General features: G+C 53.5%; 1 protein-coding gene across 1 annotated transcript in view; it reads left to right on the plus strand.

The window, feature by feature from the left end:
* LOC133359555 (E3 ubiquitin/ISG15 ligase TRIM25-like) overlaps window positions 1-19,270 on the plus strand; it is a 53,703-nt gene extending 34,433 nt beyond the window's left edge. Inside the window, exon 6 of the mRNA XM_061577998.1 lies at window positions 18,423-19,270. Coding sequence (XP_061433982.1) covers window positions 18,423-18,970 — 548 coding nt within the window. The 3' untranslated portion in view covers window positions 18,971-19,270. The remainder of the gene's footprint in view (window positions 1-18,422) is intronic.
* The last annotated feature ends 232 nt before the right edge of the window (window positions 19,271-19,502 follow it).

Raw genomic sequence — 19,502 nt, forward strand, 5'->3', positions numbered from 1 at the left:
CTCACAGAGCTAGACTGGGCTATCACTGTGGCTGACCATGTGTATCACTGTGTAATAAAGGACTCGACCACTGTATCTGTCTTGGTGTCCTTTATTCAGGTTAGTATACTTTTCCCACACGGCTCTCTTCCAGAGACCCTCCGCTTGGCAGCCCGAGGCTGCCGTCGCTCCCGTAGCCCTTCTCTGTTCCGTAGCAGCCCCGCTGCTGATCTCCTTGTGCGGTCTCCCCGGCTGCCCTCACTGCAGCCTCACCGCTGCTCCTCGCTTCTCCGGGGTCGGTCACCGCTGGCCAACGGTGCCGATCCTTACTCTGTGTGTGTGGCGATCTCGCCACCCCACCAACCTCTGCCCTGCGTGGCCTTACTCTATCCCAGTCTCCAACAACTCCCTCTTTTCTTCCGGTTTCTCCCCTTTTAGACTTGAACCCTCTCCCCCACGTGACGTAACTCCTCCCCCCGTGACGTCACATCCGGAAGGTCGTTTACGCCCGCATTACACCACCCTCCCCCGTAGAGAAAAATCCAGCCGACCTCGGCTGAACAACAACTCCAACAAGTAATGCGAGCGAACACGACTGAGACACACTAAAGGACACGAAGCATACAATAATTATAGCAGTAAGAACAAGAACACAACACTAACATTCAACGAAATGTAAGGGATTTTGAACGTGTGCGGATCGCCGGACCATCCCGGACGGTCGGCAGCCCTCCCGCAGAGTGGGAACGTGATGGGGTTTTAGGAGCGACAGGGCGAAATCCTCCTGTCGCTATTGGAGGCCCACCAACGTCCCAGTCCCGTATCCCCGAAGGTTCAGCCTCGGAGGTGTCCCGCGATTGTGCTCGCAGCGGGGTCGGAAGGGCTGCGGGGCTCGGAGTTCCCGCAGTCCTGGCAGGCACCCCCCGAGCAGAGCCCCTCGTCACCTGCAGTGTCACGGCCGGTCTGTCTGTAACAGGCACGATAGGCGCTCTTGCAAGATCAACGGACACAGGCAAGGGTGAGTCGGCAGCAATAGACCCCGGCAAGGCAACTTCAGTAGATGACGCATCAGGTAGAAGAGCAACATATGGCTTCAAGCGCAACGTGTGAACGAACCAACGACGAGATCCAATCCGAATACGTGCCGACTGCGGTTTGGGAACCTCGATGAGGCGAACCGGCCCTTGCCATGGTTTGTGTAATTTAGGAGAGGTACCTGGCTGCACCTGTGGACAATGGAGCCAGGCCAGGTCCCCAACCTTCCAGGGGCACTCCCCCTTGGAGCATCGAGCATACCGCTCGTTCCGGGCCTGGGCTTTGGCCGTAGCCATGCGGGCCCCCTCCCGCGCCTCAGTGACCCGGTGAACGGTGTCCCGAATGTAATCCGGAAGTGGCTTAACAGGTCTCCTCACTCCGGTTCCCAACTGCACATCCACCGGCGGCACGTTTTCACGACCCTACATAAGAAAAAACGGCGAATATCCTGTAGCCGCATGCGGCGTCATCTGGTACGCCGAAAGTACCCCAGGGATGTGCAAATCCCAATCTGATTGTTGTTCACTCACCGTGTGACACAACATGGCAGACAAGGTCCGATTTAGCCGTTCGACCATACCATCCGTTTGCGGGTGGTATGGAGATGTCCGTATTTTCTTAGTCCCAAGAGCTGCGCACACTTCCCCCAACAATTTAGAAGAAAAATTCCGGCCTTGGTCTGTGAGGAGCCTCTCCGGCGCACCCTTGTCCATAACGTACCCAAATAGAAAGGCATCTGTAATAGACGCGGCCGATTGGTTGGGCAACGGCCAGGCCATCGGCCAGCGGGAGAGGTACTCCACCCTAACCAGCAAGTATTTGTTACCCCTCGCAGATGGTGGGAAGGGTCCCAAAATGTCCAGTGCCACCAATTCATTAACGCGAGACACCTGAATAGACTGTATCGGCGGCACATAAGGATGTTTAGGTGGCTCTCGCCAGGCACAATCGGGACACGCGCGCACGTGCCCGACGACATCTGTCGCCATGCCGTGCCAAAAGTAATGTCGCTGCAACGTCAATAGGGTCTTCTGCACCCCCAGATGTAAGAGCGTGTCGCAATGCAGAGTCCTGATCAACTCGTACCGCAAGGATGCCGGTACAACCAGACGCCAGCGTTCCTGTAATCCTTCCCTCCACCTGAGCAGACTATCCCGGAGAGCGGTTTCCGGCACACCGCCCGTACCCGGACCCCCACTCTCCCCCGCAGACCGCTTCCGTAAAGACAACAACGACTCATCCAACATTTGTTCCCGAATCCACACAGACCTTGGAAGATTCAAAACCCCATCAGCCGGTCCCGGCTCCATTGGAGCATCAGGCACCTCGACGGCCAACGCAACCGGCTGAGGGGGAGACTGAATCGGCGCACACCTATGCGTCCCCGATGCGCACGCGCAAGGGGATCGCTGCGGCAATCTAGAAAGCGCGTCTGCATTCGCATGACGCACCCCCTTCCGATGGTGAATTTGGAAGGAAAATTCTTGCAGCGTGTCCAACCAACACGCCAACTGGCCGGATGGTTGGTCCATCTTAAGAGCATACTGAAAGGCCGCATGATCCGTGCGCACAATAAACGAACGACCGTAGAGGTACGGTCGAAATCATGAAAAAAAACAACAGCCAAAAGTTCCCTGCGAGTGACGCTACCGTATGCCACCACGCGCTCCACACCCCCTTTGGACTGAGACAACACCGCGCCAATGCCCGTGTCACTCGCGTCCGTATCAAGAATGAAGGGGTGATCGAAATCCGGATAATCCAACATCGGCGCCATAGCCAATAGATCGCGCAGGCCCTGAAAGGCCGCCTCTTCTGGCAGTCCCCAACCAAATTTTCGTCCTTTAGCCGTAAGGAGGTGCAAGGGCCTCGCGATCGTCGCAAAATTCGGAACAAATCTCCGATAATATGAAGCAAATCCCAAAAACCGACGCACATCTCCCACGGTGGCCGGGTTTGGCCAATCCTGGATGCACGCTGTTTTGTCCGGATCCGTGGCCACCCCATCAGCACTCACGATATGCCCCAAGTAACGGACGGACCGTTGCAGTAGGTGACATTTCTTAGGCTTAAATTTCAAATTCGCGGAACGCATCCTCGTGAACACAGACTCCAACCGCCGTAAATGTTCATCAAATGTGCGGCTGAAGACGATAATATCGTCTAAATATATCAGACATGTCTCCCACTGCAACCCCGATAATACCAGCTCCATCAACCTTTGAAATGTGGCAGGGGCAGCATTCAGCCCCATCGGAAGACAATTGAATTGAAATAACCCCTGCGGCGTACGGAATGCAGTTTTCTCCCGCGAGGGCTCGTCAAGGGGAAGCTGCCAGAATCCCGAAGAGAGATCTAGCGTAGAAAAGAACTTGGCCCCCGACAAGGCATCGAGGGTGTCGTCCATACGCGGCAGGGGATACGCATCTGCCACAGATATTTAATTTAATTTCCGGAAATCGACACAAAATCGCAATTTGCCGTCCTTCTTCTTGACCAAAACAACAGGCGCGCCCCATGGGCTGTTAGATGGAGATATAATGTCCGCAGCCAACATGTCATCCACTGCCCCTCGAACGTGTTCTCGCTCGGCCGGACTCATCCGATGTGAGTTTAACCGAATAGGGGCAGCGTCCCCTGTGTCAATATGATGGTAAAGCAACGAGGTGCGTCCCAAATCCAAATCGTCGGAGCTAAACACATCCGAATAAGCCAATAACAATTTACAAATCGCACAACGTTGTTCCTCGGACAGGGAAGGATTTTCCCTACACAAATCGGCAATCCAGCGATTATCCGAAACCCCAGCGACCACGCCCTGGCTATGCAGATAATCCTGTGCCGTAAACGCCGTAGTGGCATGGGCCACAACCGTACCAGCCGGAACACATACATTCTCGGTACTCGCATTAAGCACCTGCAAAAATGACTGTTGGTCCGGCCGGACAATAGTCTGCGCCCCAACCAGCGCCGATCCGGCCGTTATAGTGGCGGACGGTGACAACAAAACCCCAAGCGTGCCTTGCCGACCAGGCAGAGGCTTCCGATACCGTAAAGGAATAAGCATCTGTGAGCCAGGTGGAATATTAACAGATACCTCGGACAGCGCCTGCACCTGGGCGGCAGGAGCAGGTCGCCCCCAGGGCGACGGCAGAAACGAGATCTTACGGCCACCCGGCAATTCAATACAGTTTTCATTAATTTTTATCAAAATGGGCATCTTGGCCGAAAATCAGTTCCCAACAAAAAAGGAACTGCCAGAAATCTTGAAATTAACACAATTCCCGAGGCCAACACTTCCCCGATAGATATCTTAGCGTCCACCTGGCCCACAATGCCCATGCTACCCCCGTTCGCAGCGACGCACGACCCGTAAACCGGACGCACGGCCTCTGGTGGGATGCCCAACAGGTGGAAAATGACATCCGATATAATGGTCGCGGACGCTCCGGAATCAACCAAAATACGCACGTCCACCCCTCCACCCCTTGTATAGAACCAGGTACAGTGGACGAACCAGTAGCGGCCGCGACGACCCTTCGTGCCAATTTACGCCACTCTGTTACCGAGCGACATGGGCCAGTCGATGGCCTCCCATTGTTAACAACACCCGGATCGCACAACAACGGTGATGGGTGAGGTGTAAAGCCTTGCTGGGTGTCTGGTGCGCACCGACTTGCCTGTCTTGGAGGTCCTTCCCTGGTGCATCCGTTGACGAGGCCTCCTGCTGGGGCGGACCCGGGACGCGGGCCCAGCAGTCTCTGGCGTAATGGCCCTTACGCCCGCAGCGAAAGCAGTCGACGTCATTGCGCCGCACCGCAGGCCCCCCGTCCCGACGCGCCCGTGTCGGCGGCGCAGCTCACGGGCCCGGCAGACTGCGGGCCGACCACGGACCAGAGGCGGCTGTCAGCTCCTGCGGGCTCTCCCCATCAGGCACGTACACCGCCTTCTTGGGATCCCAACCCATGGCACCTCCTTCGACGATGGGCTCCCCCGTCCACGCCGTGACTTGCTTCCACCGGCGCAGGTTAAACTGGGCATCCAGACATTTGGCTGCCGCCCGGGATGTCAGCTTTTCGTGGCCACACACCAGCATAGGAATCCCCAGATCCCGGGACAGCTCGAGCATCTTACCCAAGATGAGAGGTTCAAGCAGGTCAGGCTTCGTCTCCGGGTATGCGGCCATAGCCAACTCCAGTACCGCACCCCTGTATGCCACCAGCGACTCCTCGGGTGCTCGCTGTCGTTGAACAAACCGGCAATGAGCATCATCTGGTGGCTCGTAAGCATCTGCCATCTCGTCAAAAACTCCTCTTAATGTTTTCTTCTTCTCGGCCGTTATAGAACGAAAGAATCTGACCGACTCGTCATCAAGAAGAGTCGGCAGAACCTCCAATGCCTCAGCGTCAGTCCACCTTGCAGAGCGTACCGCCGCCAAAAACCTGCAGGCGAAAGCGCTCCAATCGACCCCGATGGAGAATTCCTTAACAGTCGTAAGATGACGACTGCGACTCCTTGGCGCGCCGTCCTCAGCCTATGACTCATCCGGAGGCATGTTCAAAATGGCGTCGCATCGCGGCGTGGTCAAGATGGCGGCCTCCCGCCGCGGAGAGCGCAACATGGTGGCTTCCCGCCGTTCTTCTCCTGCCACGCCCAAGATGGCGTCTTCGTGCCGCGTGGCTGATGGCGTCGACAGCGAGGGCAAGGCGGCGACCTGTAGACCACCCTCGGCTCTCCCCAACGCCGTCCTCGGCGTGACGAGCTCACATAACCGCGCCAGTACATTCTTCAGTGTCTCTAGCTGCTCCGCCATCTGTCCCCATCGCAATTCCGCGTCCTTTGGTGCAGATGGGTTCGCCGACGCGGCGACATCTTGGACTCCCGGACCCGCACTAGTTCCAGCACGGATCTCCTCCACCATCGCAGTCGGGTCCATCGCTGGAGGAAGGTCGTCATCGTCGGATGATGAAGCAGATGATGGCGTCGGAATATTATTTTTTCTTAGTTGCTTTGACATGCCGTTACACTTCTGACACCAGTGTAATAAAGGACTCGACCACTGTATCTGTCTTGGTGTCCTTTATTCGGGTTCGTATACTTTTCCCACACGGCTCTCTTCCAGAGACCCTCCGCTTGGCAGCCCGAGGCTGCCGTTGCTCCCGTAGCCCTTCTTTGTTCCGTAGCAGCCCTGCTGCTGATCTCCTTGTGCGGTCTCCCCGGCTGCCCTCACTGCAGCCTTACCGCTGCTCCCCGCTTCTCCGGGGTCGGTCACCGCTGGCCAACGGTGCCGATCCTTACTCTGTGTGTGTGGCGATCTCGCCTCCCCACCAACCTCCACCCTGCGTGGCCTTACTCTATCCCAGTCTCCAACAACTCCCTCTTTTCTTCCGGTTTCTCCCCTTTTAGACTTGAACCCTCTCCCCCACGTGACGTAACTCCTCCCCCCGTGACGTCACATCCGGAAGGTCGTTTACACCCGCATTACAACTGTACAAACATACAGATACATTACTATAGCCCTTGTATTGCAATACCTCTACGCTAACACACAGCACACACACACACACACACGAGTGTAAATGATTATTACATGAGGTCTATTCACCCTACACGTGTGTATTACTGAATGAGGATGCTGTTGCTATTCTGCATGTGAGTGTTTTACACAGACACTATGGCTGATATGTTTAGGATTCATTTATTGGTACTTGAGGCAGCATGATACACACTCAGACACAGTTAGGATTCTTAGGGTTCTGTGTTAAACTCTGAAGCTCTCAGCATCAAAGGCATCCTTAGGATTCTGCATTAACATTCAGATGTTTGTTAGACAGCAAGACCAAGGTTTAACCTTGGTTGACAATGTAAATCACTACAAAGGCAGAAAGGTAAATTACTATAGAACGTGTATCAATACACCGACACATGAATATGTAATGCGAGCGTAAGCGAGGTTTCGCCGCTCAGCTCTGGGCCAATCAGACGGCCCGGAGTATTGGGGGCGGGTCCCAGTAATGTGGGCATATGAGAAGGTCCGCCGCCCACCTCCGGTCCAATCGGATGCCCGGAAGATCAGGGGCGGAGCCTAAGGGCGGAGCCGGGGGGCGCTAAGTGAAGGGCGTTATTTGGAAAGTTCGGAAAGGGCGTGGTGGAAGGTGGAGACAGGATGACGTGGGGAGGAGAATATAAGGGGGATCCGGAAGAGGCTCAGGGTCAGTTGGCGTAGTCATGGAGTGGGACCACGTTGAGTCATGCGAGGTCTCCTGCGCCATCAGCCACGTGGCTGGAGACGACTCCAAGCACACCCTCAGCCAACGATGTGCGAGAGCTGGGAGGAGTGCGACTGACGGGAAGGGTGCGCGGGGCGTGCAAGAGGAACAGCCGGTCCACTGTCGGGACCAGCGGAGTGTGAGCGGCATAACAAAGAATCAAAGAGAGATGGAGACCAAGCTGTGTGTCGTCAACATTATTTATTACATTGGAGTCAATGCGGTTCGTGATGTCTAAGCATCTCAAAAAGAAAAATCAACCCGCACCTTCTTCTGATGACAATGACGATCTTACTCAAGAAGTGGCGGCCCCGCGCACGGAAGGCACGGAAGGGACGGCAATGGGCGACTTTGCTGGGGTGCAAGACGTCATCGCTGCAGCTGGGCCACCTCGTCTTCGGGCACCGAAGAAGGCTGGCGGCGCGTGGCAGAGCAAATTGACTCACTGCGGGCTGTTTTGCTGAACTTGGTGACCCTGGTCCCGCCGGCAATGGCCCCTGGACTAGCACGAGGCGGGCCGCTAGATGGGGAGACTTCGGGAGAGCCCGAGCCTTCCGCGATTGCGGCCTCTGCAAGGCTTCCTGCCATCGCCGACACGTGGCAGGGCACCGCCATCTTTGGCGTGGCCGCGAATGAACAGCAGGAGGCCGCCATTTTGTCGACGCAGCGTGGTGCAGCTACGTCTGGTGGAAGCGGCGGTGGGGGTCGCAGCCACCGCCTGCCGTCTATAAAAGAATTCTGCGCTGGCGGGGACTGGAGCGCGTTTGCTTGACGCTTCGAATCGGCCGTCCGCTCCTTCAGGTGGACAGAGGAGGAGGCGTTGGAGGCCCTGGCGTCGCTCCTTGATGATGCATCCTTAAAATTCTTCCGCTCCATTCTGGCTGAGAAGAAGGCGACACTGCGGGGGGCTTTCGACGAGATGGTGGAGGCGTACGAGCTTCCATCCGACGCTCACCGCAGATTCGTCCAACGCCAACGTGCGCCGGAGGAATCGCCCATTGCCTACCGTGGCGCTCTGATTCCGCTGGCCATGGCCGCATACCCTGACACTAAGCCCGATTTGCTGGAGCCATTGATACTCGGGAAAATGTTGGAGCTTTCCAAAGACCTTGCCATCCCGATGCCCGTGCGTGGCCACGAGCCGCTATCCTCCCGGTTGGCGGCCAAGTGCCTCGATGCACAGTTTAACTTGCGCCGTTGGGCGCAGATGGCCGCCTGTATGGGCGATCCTGCTGTTGATGGGAAACCCATAGGATGGGCACCGTCGCGGGTCGTCCTCACTCTGGATGATGCGGGGCCTGGCGACCTCACTGCTGTGGTGGGCCAGTGGGTTCCACGGAAGGGAACGATGGCAGGCTCAGTGCCCTTGTCGGCACCTTGCCGGGACGTCGTGGGGGCCAGCCAGCGGGCCGACATGGCGTGCTATCGATGCGGCCAACTCGGCCACTTCGCGCACCACTGTTGGGGTCGACCTTGTCCACCTTCTCGTCCGGAGTCCCCGCGGAGGAAACGCCGTCGACGTCAGGCGGTGACCCTTTTCAGGCAAGTCGGTATGCATCGGACACCCGGCAAGGCCTGTCACTTAATTCATCATTGCATGCGTGTGATTCGGAGGCCTGTACTACTGGGGGGTCCGTCGTCGAGTCGCCTCATACGGTAACACAATGGCGGAAATTAGCTCGTCGAGTGGTTGCGGCCGCGACGGGGTCCTCTACCGTGCCGGGCTCTATTCAAGGGGTGGACGTACGGATTTTGCTAGATTCGCGCGCGTCGGCCACTATCATCTCGGATGTCATTTTCCATCTTCTGTCCATTTGTGCGTTGCGGGTACGTCCGGCGTTCGATGCATGTATTGCTGCTAACGGGGGCAGTATTGGCATTGTGGGCAGGTTGAAGCGCACAATTCCATTGGGGACATATCAACTTCGGGGACGGTGTTGATTTCCAGGTCCCTCGCTGTGCCTTGCCTACTGGGTACCGATTTCCTTGGTAAGATGCCAATACAAATTCTGGTGGATCAGGGTTGCATTGAGTTGCCTGCAGGATGTAAGGTTTTTTTTTGCCGTCACCATGGACCCGTTCCGCCCCGGACCTTCCGGTGCAGATGTTGGCCGATGTCTCTGTTGATATTCCTCCGGGATCGCAAATGCTCGTTCCCCTGCGCTATCGTAAGCCCATGCCTGGTGTTGACGGGACGGCGGGCGTGCTGCTGTCGCCGTCCAATATTGCTCCTGGCGGCCTAGCGCTGGTTGCACCTCAGACAGTTGTTCGGCCGGGTCAACCTCCATTTTTACAAGTTCTGAACGGGGGTGCAGAAAATGTCTTGGTGGCAGCCGGCACGGTTTTAGCCCATGCTACTACCGCGCTCACGGCCCATGCTGAGGCTGATCGGCAAGGTCTTGCAGCGGGGGTTACAGCTTCAGGATCGTCGGACGATCGATGGATCGCCGAGTTGTGTCAGAAAAACACATCCCTGACTACACACCAGAAGTCCGCGCTCCGCGCGCTGTTGTCCAAATATTCCGTTGTGTTTAGCAAAAATTATTTCGACCTGGGGCGCACCTCGCTGCTTTCCCATCACATTGATACCAGGGAAGCTAACCCCATACATATTAATCTGCACCGGTTAAGCCCTTCGGAGAGGGATCATGTTTCCGTTGCTGTGGACTGTTGTATATGTCGGATTATGAAATTTTGATAAAAATAATAAAAATTAATGAAATATTGAAAAATGCGTAAATCGCATAAATTATGTTAATGTATGTTATCCAGAGTTGTATCATCCAGAGTTGTATCAATCAGGATAAAACGATTATCTTTGATTAAACATTTACAGAATATCGTAGTGTGTTTATGTTAAGTTAGGTCTCCAAATTCTTATCTCAACGCAGGTTACAGTTCTTATGAATAAGACAGTTTTGCATGGACTTGGAAAGAAACAGTCGTCATACTTCTGTTTTAAGCAAATTTTTATTCTAAACAAACCTATGACACTCTAACATGCAAAGGCAAAAGTATACGTCTATAGATTCATCGGCAAGATTATATTTGTTAACGAAATGTTTGACAATAGTGGGTGGGTGCGTGTGTTCGTGGGAGAGCGTATCTGGCTCTGCTTTAATTAATTCTTCGGCGAGACTCTATGACAAAGAAACAGGTTTGACACGATAGTCTCTCTCTGTAAACGTGTCGATTCGCAATGAGGATTTCGAGAGTTTTAGTTTGCATCGACGAATTTATTGGTCGTTTATGCGATAAGAGAAACGAAAATGAAAAGGCAAGAAAAACTTCACACTTTTATTACCGACGGATTCTTAATTACTCAGAGGGCCATGATTCTTCATGGCCAGCTGGTGTTCAAACTTTATAATTAGTCTTCTGATGATTGTCTAGGGTTGGTCCCATTGTGAGAGAGGTGGATTGTCTCTTGGATACATTCTTGCATGCCCCGGGGAACGTAGATGTGCGTGTGTGTGTATGTGCTTCCTTGAGTTTGTGAGTGGGAGAGGTGATAAGACCGACTCGGAGATTTCCTCTCCCCGTGCGGGTTGCAGCCGCGACTTTCTCCGCTGGGAGATGAGCAGCGTCGGCCCGCTGCGGTTCGCGGAGAGGCTTGGTCGCGGGGTGGTGCCTGGTGTCAATTGGCGGCGCTTGGCGGCCCTCGGCGCAGGCACCCGTACTCTGTGACTCTGATGGCGCGGTGCCGTTCTCTGTAGCTCTGACGGCGCGGCGACGTTCTCTGTAGCTCTGACGGCACGGCGGCTCGTTCGGCAGGCTCTGACACTCTCTCTCTCCACTGCTGGATAACGAGTCGGTTCTCGTTGGTGCTGGCCGATCTGTATGTGCGTATTAAACACACGACGCCTTCGATGTCGCTGTCCTCTTCCTCACGGCCATTCGATCAGGCTTTCTCCACTGCTTTGTGCTCTCTGTTTTGCTCGCTTGGTCGACGCTTGGCGATTTCCGCCCTTTCTCCAGGTTGCTTGCTGGTTGTCGCTCTGGCGATGAACGATGCTTTCGTTCATTGCTGGGTGGACATTGGATGTCTTCGTTGGCTCGAGAATGATAACTGGAATCTCCATCAGTTTCACTCGCAGCTCGGCGGCTCAGTATAGCGATTCTTCTTAGGTGGTGCAGACCTCAGCTTGTCAATGCATGTCGCTACTCCGCGAACATCGCCATTCTGGATGACGAGAGAGCTCCTTCATTGCTGGGTGGCGAGACGAGGTGAGGCTGAGCCCCAGTGGGACGCTGACCCCCGGTGGTATAACCCCGGTGGTATATCATTGACGGGATTTGCCTAGGCTTATATCGGGAAAATCCACTCTGTTTTTTTTTTAGTTGTTCAAAAGGCCGGAACCATATAATTCTTTTTTGTTTGTGTGCGTGGACACATCTGCGTCCGTGTGTGTCCGTGTGTGCGATTTATTGGAGGAATAAAGTTTTTCAAAGAAGCAGCTGTCCGTAATAATTCTGGAAAGAGGGTGGGGGGGGGGGGTCCTCGCGAAACGGCGTTACATATGAGTCATCAAACTAAACCAGACTGACAATTCGCATTCGCACCGAGATTGCAAAATCATAATCAACGTTTTGGGTTTGGATTATGAATAATACTGGTCGCGAAAGCCTCCGCGTTAAACGAGTTATATAATCCCTTCCCTCGCTCTGGCATTGTTCGTTTTTGGTTTGGAAGTTAATGAGACTCACTTTACTATTATAGTATTATTGTACTTTGATTGTAAGTGATTCAAGGTATGTGGTAGCCGTGTTCACGGTATTTCTATCGTGGTTTGATTTCTTTATGGGGAGATGATATTTGCTCGTGTGCGCAAATCTTGCTGTCCGTGCTGCGGGAAGACAAAGACGGTCGGGCTCCTTCATTGGAGCACACTGCAGTCTTGCAGCCGTACTTGCGCGTGTGTTTTTTTTTTATAGAGGCATCTGTTGAATTCCTTTCTCGAGCCGTTGCCGTGGGCCTTTACCCGCTCGCCATGAAACTTTATGAGGGTCATTTCCATGCTTTGTTAGTGCCTGCTCTGTGGCCGTTCCTCTCGGGAAGACAAAGACGGCTGTGAGCCCCCTTTCCCTGGCGTGTTGCATGTTGGTTAATTATGATAGACTTCTCCGCCCTTAACTCTCCTAGGAGATCCTCTCTAATTTCATACTTATTTGCTTTGTGTTTATTCACGATTTGTGACTTAGCCTGTTATTATTTTATCTGATATCCCGGCTTTGGAGCAACCCTGACTGCCATAATTATTCTTTGATGCATTGGTCAGGCCGCGTAGAAAATTATTAAAGGTAAATAATATCAGTATTGAATTCACAAATGAGGACTCACGACCCCCTGGTGCAGACTGTCGTCTGGTTTTTCATTGGAGTGAAGATTGATAATGTTTGCCTTATCTTCATGGCGAAGTTGGTAACTCTGTTTAACTAATATAGCTCAAAACCCGTCTGTTTGCTTCCCGGTTGCCAATTAGAACTTTTTTGCCGTTATAAAAAAAATAATTATATATGTCTCGTGGCGCCTATTGCTTGTATTGTGAGGGGGGCTTTTGAAGTGTGGTTATTGTCTTAACACCCTCTTGAAATCCCCCCGCCTTTTCCTCTGGTGTGCAATTCGGGGAGGTTTTGTGACATTTTATGTCTGTCTCTTTCATGCTTTATGGCCTTTTGAAGCGAGGTGCGCGTGCATCTGCCCGTGGAAGCGTGAAAACAGTTTTTTTCTTTTCCTTTGTTTGCTATCAAGTTTCCCCCGTGTCTATTAAAAAAAAGTATTATTGGCAGAATTATTCTTAATATAAATTTTTGATAAAGAGGCATAGATACAACAGGACAACATGCTGGCCGCTGACATCATCTCTCCGTCCAATAGTCCATGGGGTGCTCCGGTTGTTCTTGTGAAAAAAAAGGATGGTAGCCTTCGCTTTTGCGTTGATTTCCGGAGGTTGAATAAGGTATCTGTGGCGGACGTGTACCTCCTGCCGCGTATGGATGATTCCCTCGATGCCTTGTCTGGGGCGAGATTTTTTTCGACCCTCGATCTTTCCTCTGGGTTCTGGCAGCTCCCCCTTAACGAGTCGTCGAGGGAAAAAACGGCTTTCCGTACGCCTCAAGGGCTCTTTCAGTTTAATTGTCTCCCAAAAGGATTGAATGCCGCTCCCGCTACATTCCAACGGTTGATGGAACTGGTGTTGACCGGGCTCCAATGGGACACGTGCCTGATATATTTGGACGACGTCATTGTGTTTAGCCGCACGTTCGAGGAACACCTTCAGCGATTGGAGGCTGTTTTTGCTAGGATGTGTTCCGCAAATTTGAAATTTAAGCCCAAAAAGTGCCACCTCTTGCAACATTCCGTGCGCTATTTGGGTCACATTGTCAGCTCGGATGGAGTGGCCACGGACCTGGACAAAACGGTGTGCGTTCGGGATTGGCTGACTCCTACCTCAGTGGGGAACGTACGTCGATTTGTTGGGTTTGCATCCTATTACCGCCGATTTGTGATAAATTTTGCTTCGATCGCTAGGCCGTTCCACCTCCTCACGGCGAAAAATCAGAGGTTCAAATGGGGCCCGGAGGAGGAAAAGGCGTTTCGCGGCCTACGTGATCGATTGGCGTCAGCACCGATGCTGGATTACCCTGATTTTTCTTTGCCTTTTATTTTGGATACGGACGCCAGTGATACGGGCATTGGTGCTGTCCTATGTCAGTGTAAGGGCGGCGTCGAACGCGTTGTAGCATACGGGAGCCACGTTCTCTCTTCGACAGAGACCCGCTATTGCATCACCCATCGAGAATTATTGGTTATTGTTCATTTTGTTCGCCAATATTGGCCTTACCTATACGGCAGTAAGTTCATTGTGCACACGGACCATGCGGCCTTGCAATACTCTTTGAAAGTCGACCAGCCCTCGGGCCAGCTGTCGCGATGGTTGGAAACTTTACAGGAGTTCTCGTTTGACATTCAGTACCATAAGGGTTCTCGTCAAGGTAACGCGGACACGCTCTCTCAACTGCCGCATGGTTCCGCCTGCGCGTGTGCCTCGGGCACAAATCGGTGTACGCGGCCCCCTCAGCCACTTCGGCCTGTCATGTCCGCGGTGGATAAGTCCGCGGACTCGACCTGTCCTGAGCCGGCTGATTGGGTTTTAAACTTTCTGCTTTCCATTTGGGTCCGCGAACAATTGTTGGATGATTCGCTTGCAGCTTTTCAGGGTCAGGCAAGCAAGTCTAAGGGGTGCCCGTCGTCGGATGGGGTGCCTGGGGCGGCTCTCCAGGACGGATTGCTTGTGTGGAGGGATGATTTGCGGGGCCGTTGGCGCCTGGTCGTTCCATTGTTGTTGTGGTATGAATTGGTTCAGGTCCTGCACGCTGAAAAGTTGTTGCATCTTGGTGTGCAAAAGACCTTGTTGATGTTGCAATGTGATTATTTTTGGAACGGAATGATGACTGACGTCGTCGGACACAATCGAACATGCTCCGAATGCGCTCGTCGGAAACCACTTAAAACAGCCTTATGTTCCTTCATTGCAATCGATTAAAGTGATGTGGGTTAATGAGTTGGTGGCATTGGATATTCTTTCCTTCGTCCGCTCGGGGGAACAAGTTCTTGTTGGTCGGGGTGGCTTGGCCCTTGCCCGACCAGTCGGCGTCGTCCATCACGGATGCATTTTTATACAGATACGTGATAGACAAGCGGGCACCAGAACGATTACTCACGGACCAGGGGCACAACTTTTCATCCAAACTGTTGCGGGGCGTGTGTGACGCTTTGGGCACTAAGAAGGTCCGGACTTCGCCGTACCATCCACAAAGGAATGGGATGGTTGAGCGGTTGAACCGGACCCTGTCGGCCATGCTCTGCCATACGGTTAGCGAGAAGCAGGCCGATTGAGATTTGCATATTCCTGGAGTACTCTCTGCTTACCGGATGGCGCCGCATGCGTCCACGGGGTATTCGCCCTTCTTTTTAATGTACGGCTGCGAGAATGTGCCACCTGTTGATGTACAGTTCGACACGCCTGCGAAAGGTCTTGAGAAAACCCTTCCCGAGTATATTCGCGACTCCGTTCGTCGCGTTACGGAAGCGCGGGATGCAGCCCGATTGGCTACGGCCAAGACCCAGGCCCAGAACGAACGGTGTGCCCGGCGCTCCCATCGTGCATCGCCTTGGCGTGTGGGGGACCTGGCCTGGGTCCACTGCCCACAGGTGCCGGTAGGGACCTCCCCTAAATTATACAAGCCCTGGCAAGGTCCGGTGGTATTGATTGATGTTCCTAGTCCCCAGTCCGCACACGTCCGGGTGGGGTCGCGCCGTTGGTATGTCCAAACGCCCCAATTGAAACCCTACGTAGCCCCTCGTGTCGATGCGTCATCTTCTAAAGTTGCCTTGCCAGTGTCTGATGCGTCCGACGTGCCACCACCCTTGCTTGTTCAACCTTCAAGTGCGCCTGTCGTGCCTCCTGTAGGCGTGCTGCCAGTGATCTTATCAGAGACGAGGGATTCTGCACCGGACGGGCCTCCACCAGCGATGGAAGATCTTGATTCTGTCGCTCTTCAACCTCCGCCGAGGTTGCAGACGGAAGGAGCTCCGGTTCCCACCCTCCCTGATGCACGGGATCCTGTGGTGGACAAGCCTCCGTCTGCGGCAAAGTGTGATGATCCTGCCACTCTTCTGATCCCTGATGCACATGTTTCTGTGACGAACGGGCCTCCACCATCGGCGGAAGATTCTGGTTCCACCGCTCTTACAACCACGTCCAGATTGCAGTCTGCGAGGGCACCGGCTCTTGTGAGGGATGGGCCGACGTTCCATACTAGATCCAAATCCCTTCCCTTACGTTGATCGTTGTTGTTATTATTGTATTGTTCTGTTCCGTCTGTTTGTGTTCGTTGCAGTAACTCTGTCGCTCGCATTATGTCTGGTCCTGATTCAGCCGGGATGGCTGGTCTTTTACACCGGGGGGGGGGGGGTGATGTAATGCATAAGCGAGGTTTTGCCGCTCAGCTCTGGGCCAATCAGACGGCCCGGAGTATTGGGGGCGGGGCCCAGTAATGTGGGTGTATGGGAAGGTCCACCGCCCACCTCCGGTCCAATCGGAGGCCCGGAAGATCAGGGGCGGAGCCTAAGGGCGGAGCCGGGGGGGGGGGCGCTAAGTGAAGGGCGTAATTTGGAAGGTTCGGAAAGGGCGTGGTGGAAGGTGGAGACAGGATGATGTGGGGAGGGGAATATAAGGGAGATCCGGAAGAGGCTCGGGGTCAGTTGGCGTAGTCACGGAGTGGGACCACGTTGGGTCATGGGAGGTCTCCTGCGCCATCAGCCACGTGGCTGGAGACGACTCCAAGCACACCCTCAGCCAACGGTGTGCGGGAGCAGGGAGGAGTGCGACTGACGGGAAGGGCGCGGGGGTGCGCAAGAGGAACAGCCGGTCCACTGTCGGGACCAGCGGAGTGTGAGCGGCATAACAAAGAATAAAAGAGAGATGGAGACTAAGCTGTGTGTCGTCAACATCTTTTATTACACGTGCTTTGTGGCGGTCTTTGAAGCCAAGTAGCGATTTCCACAGAATCTCATTCGCAATCTTCCCCCTTTTCTCTTTTGTTTTTGGGTTTTTATTACCTTTTATGGCTTATCTCCGGCTGCCTGGTCCCGAGTGTGAAGGGTAGGCTGCTGTGTGAGGGTGGGTTGTGCCTCACCCTTTCATGTCCCATGCTCGCCCCGATCAATTACTTAAAAATAAATATTCGGCAGAATTATTCTCAATATCATTTTTTGGAAAAAGGTCTATATATGCAAAAGTGTACATCAATACACTATCACACACATACACGAGTGTACATCACTACACTATCACACACACACACACGAGTGTACATCACTACACTATCACACACACACAGTGTAGATCACTACACCATCAAACACGAGTGTACATCACCACAGTAGTGGAGCATCTGAAACGGTCATTAGCCTCCCCTGGGTCGACTCAGCCTCGAGTGAGCAGCTGGTGTGGTGTGTAAACGTCACCACAGGGGAGACAAAGGCGGCCGGGCGTGGTGTTGGTCAACCCCACCCACCTCGTGTGCCTTTCCAGCCTTCACAGGTGCTCACCAACACCACTTGCCCCTACAGCCTGTGAAAAGTGACACACGGGAGATGTTTGTGTTTGTTGTACACACACAGAGACGCTCCGGCGGTGTTGATATCCACTCTGCTGCTGTGATCCACTGCCTCCCACGGGCACTACCACACAGTAGGACTGAACGATTAATAGATTTCAAATCGAAATTTGAAACAATGCGATTATCAAATCGCAAAGGCTGCGATTTACGATTTGAAAAGTCCTATTATTTTCTTATTGGAATTGTTTCAATTTGTATTATCATCACTTTATTCAATTTAACAATTGCTCTATGTTTGATCGTTCTATTTCAATTAAAACATATTAATAAATACATTTTGGAAGCAATTCATATATCTTAAGTTCTCATCCTTGCATTAGCGTATATAGAGCAGTTCATATTTTGATGGTTTAATGTGGTAATGCTCCATCACGTGGTTTAAATCTATTACACAGTAAATATTGAACTGAAGCTTGACTTAAAAAATATAATAGCAAATCAAAGAGCAATCGCAATATCTGTCAGAAAAATCGCAATTAGAGATTCTCCCCAAATCGCCCGCAGTGCGCCCCACCTCCTCGTACCTCGGAAAGCCCCGCATGGGTTGGGCCTGGGGAGGGCTCGCACGGGCGGCCACCACCCTGCGTAGAAGGTGCTATAGGCTGCGGGGCTACGTGGCGGGGCAGCAGATGGCGGGGCAGACAAACGAACTGCTGTACTGTACTTCTGTGCTCTCGCCAGCCGCGCTGCCTGCCTTCACCAACGTGCGGTGACCGCGTGGTGAAGTATGGTCAAATATCCCCCGCAACCCGCATGGTATAGGGAAGCCCTCGTCCAGCAGTGGATTGACAAAGTGCCTTTACATGTCATCACACTGATAGCTACGCATTACATTGTATAAAATGCTCATTATGAATTGATCTATTGTACTGTACGTGCGTGTTAGTGCACGAGTGCTTTTGTTATATTTGTGCTGTTGTTACACGGTGACTGTTATTATCATTCCTGCAGACGGACGCTCACCGACTCTGGACCCAAAATCGGCCTACAACAACCTCCAGATTTCCTCGGATCTCAGGACGATGACGCGGACGGCTGTCTCCCAGGGTCGACCCGACCACCCACAACGCTTTGATGTCTTCTACCAAGCCCTGTGCTCGGAGAGCTTCGCGTCGGGTCAGCACTACTGGGAGGTGGACGTGGGGGGTGTGGCGGGGATCTGTGAGGTTGGAGTTGCATACGGGACGATCGCACGGAAAGGAGGTGGTAAAGAGTGTGAGCTGGGAAGGAACGACTCATCCTGGGTTTTATGTAAAAATAACAACAGCTGCTCAGTGTGTCATGGTGATGTAGCGACCTCAGTGACAGTGAGGGATCCTCCCCGGAGAGTCGGATGTCATCTGCACTGGGAGGCGGGGCTGCTGTCGTTTTACCGCCCGGATTCCATGGAGCTGTTGCACTCCATTCACCACTCGTTTAGTCAACCGCTCTACCCCGCACTGTGGGTGGGTGGTGTTGGTAACTCAGTGACGATTCTGGATCTGAGTCGTGCGTCCTGATAGCACGGAGTTTTAGCAGCACAGAGAAAAGGGGCACAACGCACAGATTCACGCACACAAAGACACAAATCCCCAATGCAGCCTTAACAGACTGTTGGGGCAAGTGCTGTGAGCGAGCACCTATGACGTCCGGCACTGCACAGACAAAGGCGGGTCGGGCGGGGTGCAGGTCACCCACCCCCTCGAGTGCCATGCCGGCCTTCATAGTTGCTACCTGTTAATAACAGCACTTACCCCAACAGTCTGTTAAGTCTACACGGGGGATCTTTGTCTTTAGTGTATAGAGGGGCATGTGCATTGTGTGGGGTGGAGCGGTATGGCAGTGGTTTGCGCACTGGTGGGGGAGGGCGGGGAACACTCTCCGCAATCTCGGCGCTCAACGCCGAGAGTGCAGAGTTCCACTGCGGGCGTTCTGGGAACACGCGTCACGTGACGCTACGGGGTGACGCGCGCCATCCCCCTCGCGGTCACTCGTTTGATGGGTGATAAACCAGGGGTGGAAATGGGATAGCATCACTGGGGGGGGGGACTA

Source organism: Lethenteron reissneri, chromosome 65 (genome assembly GCF_015708825.2).
Source record: "Lethenteron reissneri isolate LAM-NWPU_2019-01 chromosome 65, ASM1570882v1, whole genome shotgun sequence".
NCBI lineage: Eukaryota > Metazoa > Chordata > Hyperoartia > Petromyzontiformes > Petromyzontidae > Lethenteron > Lethenteron reissneri.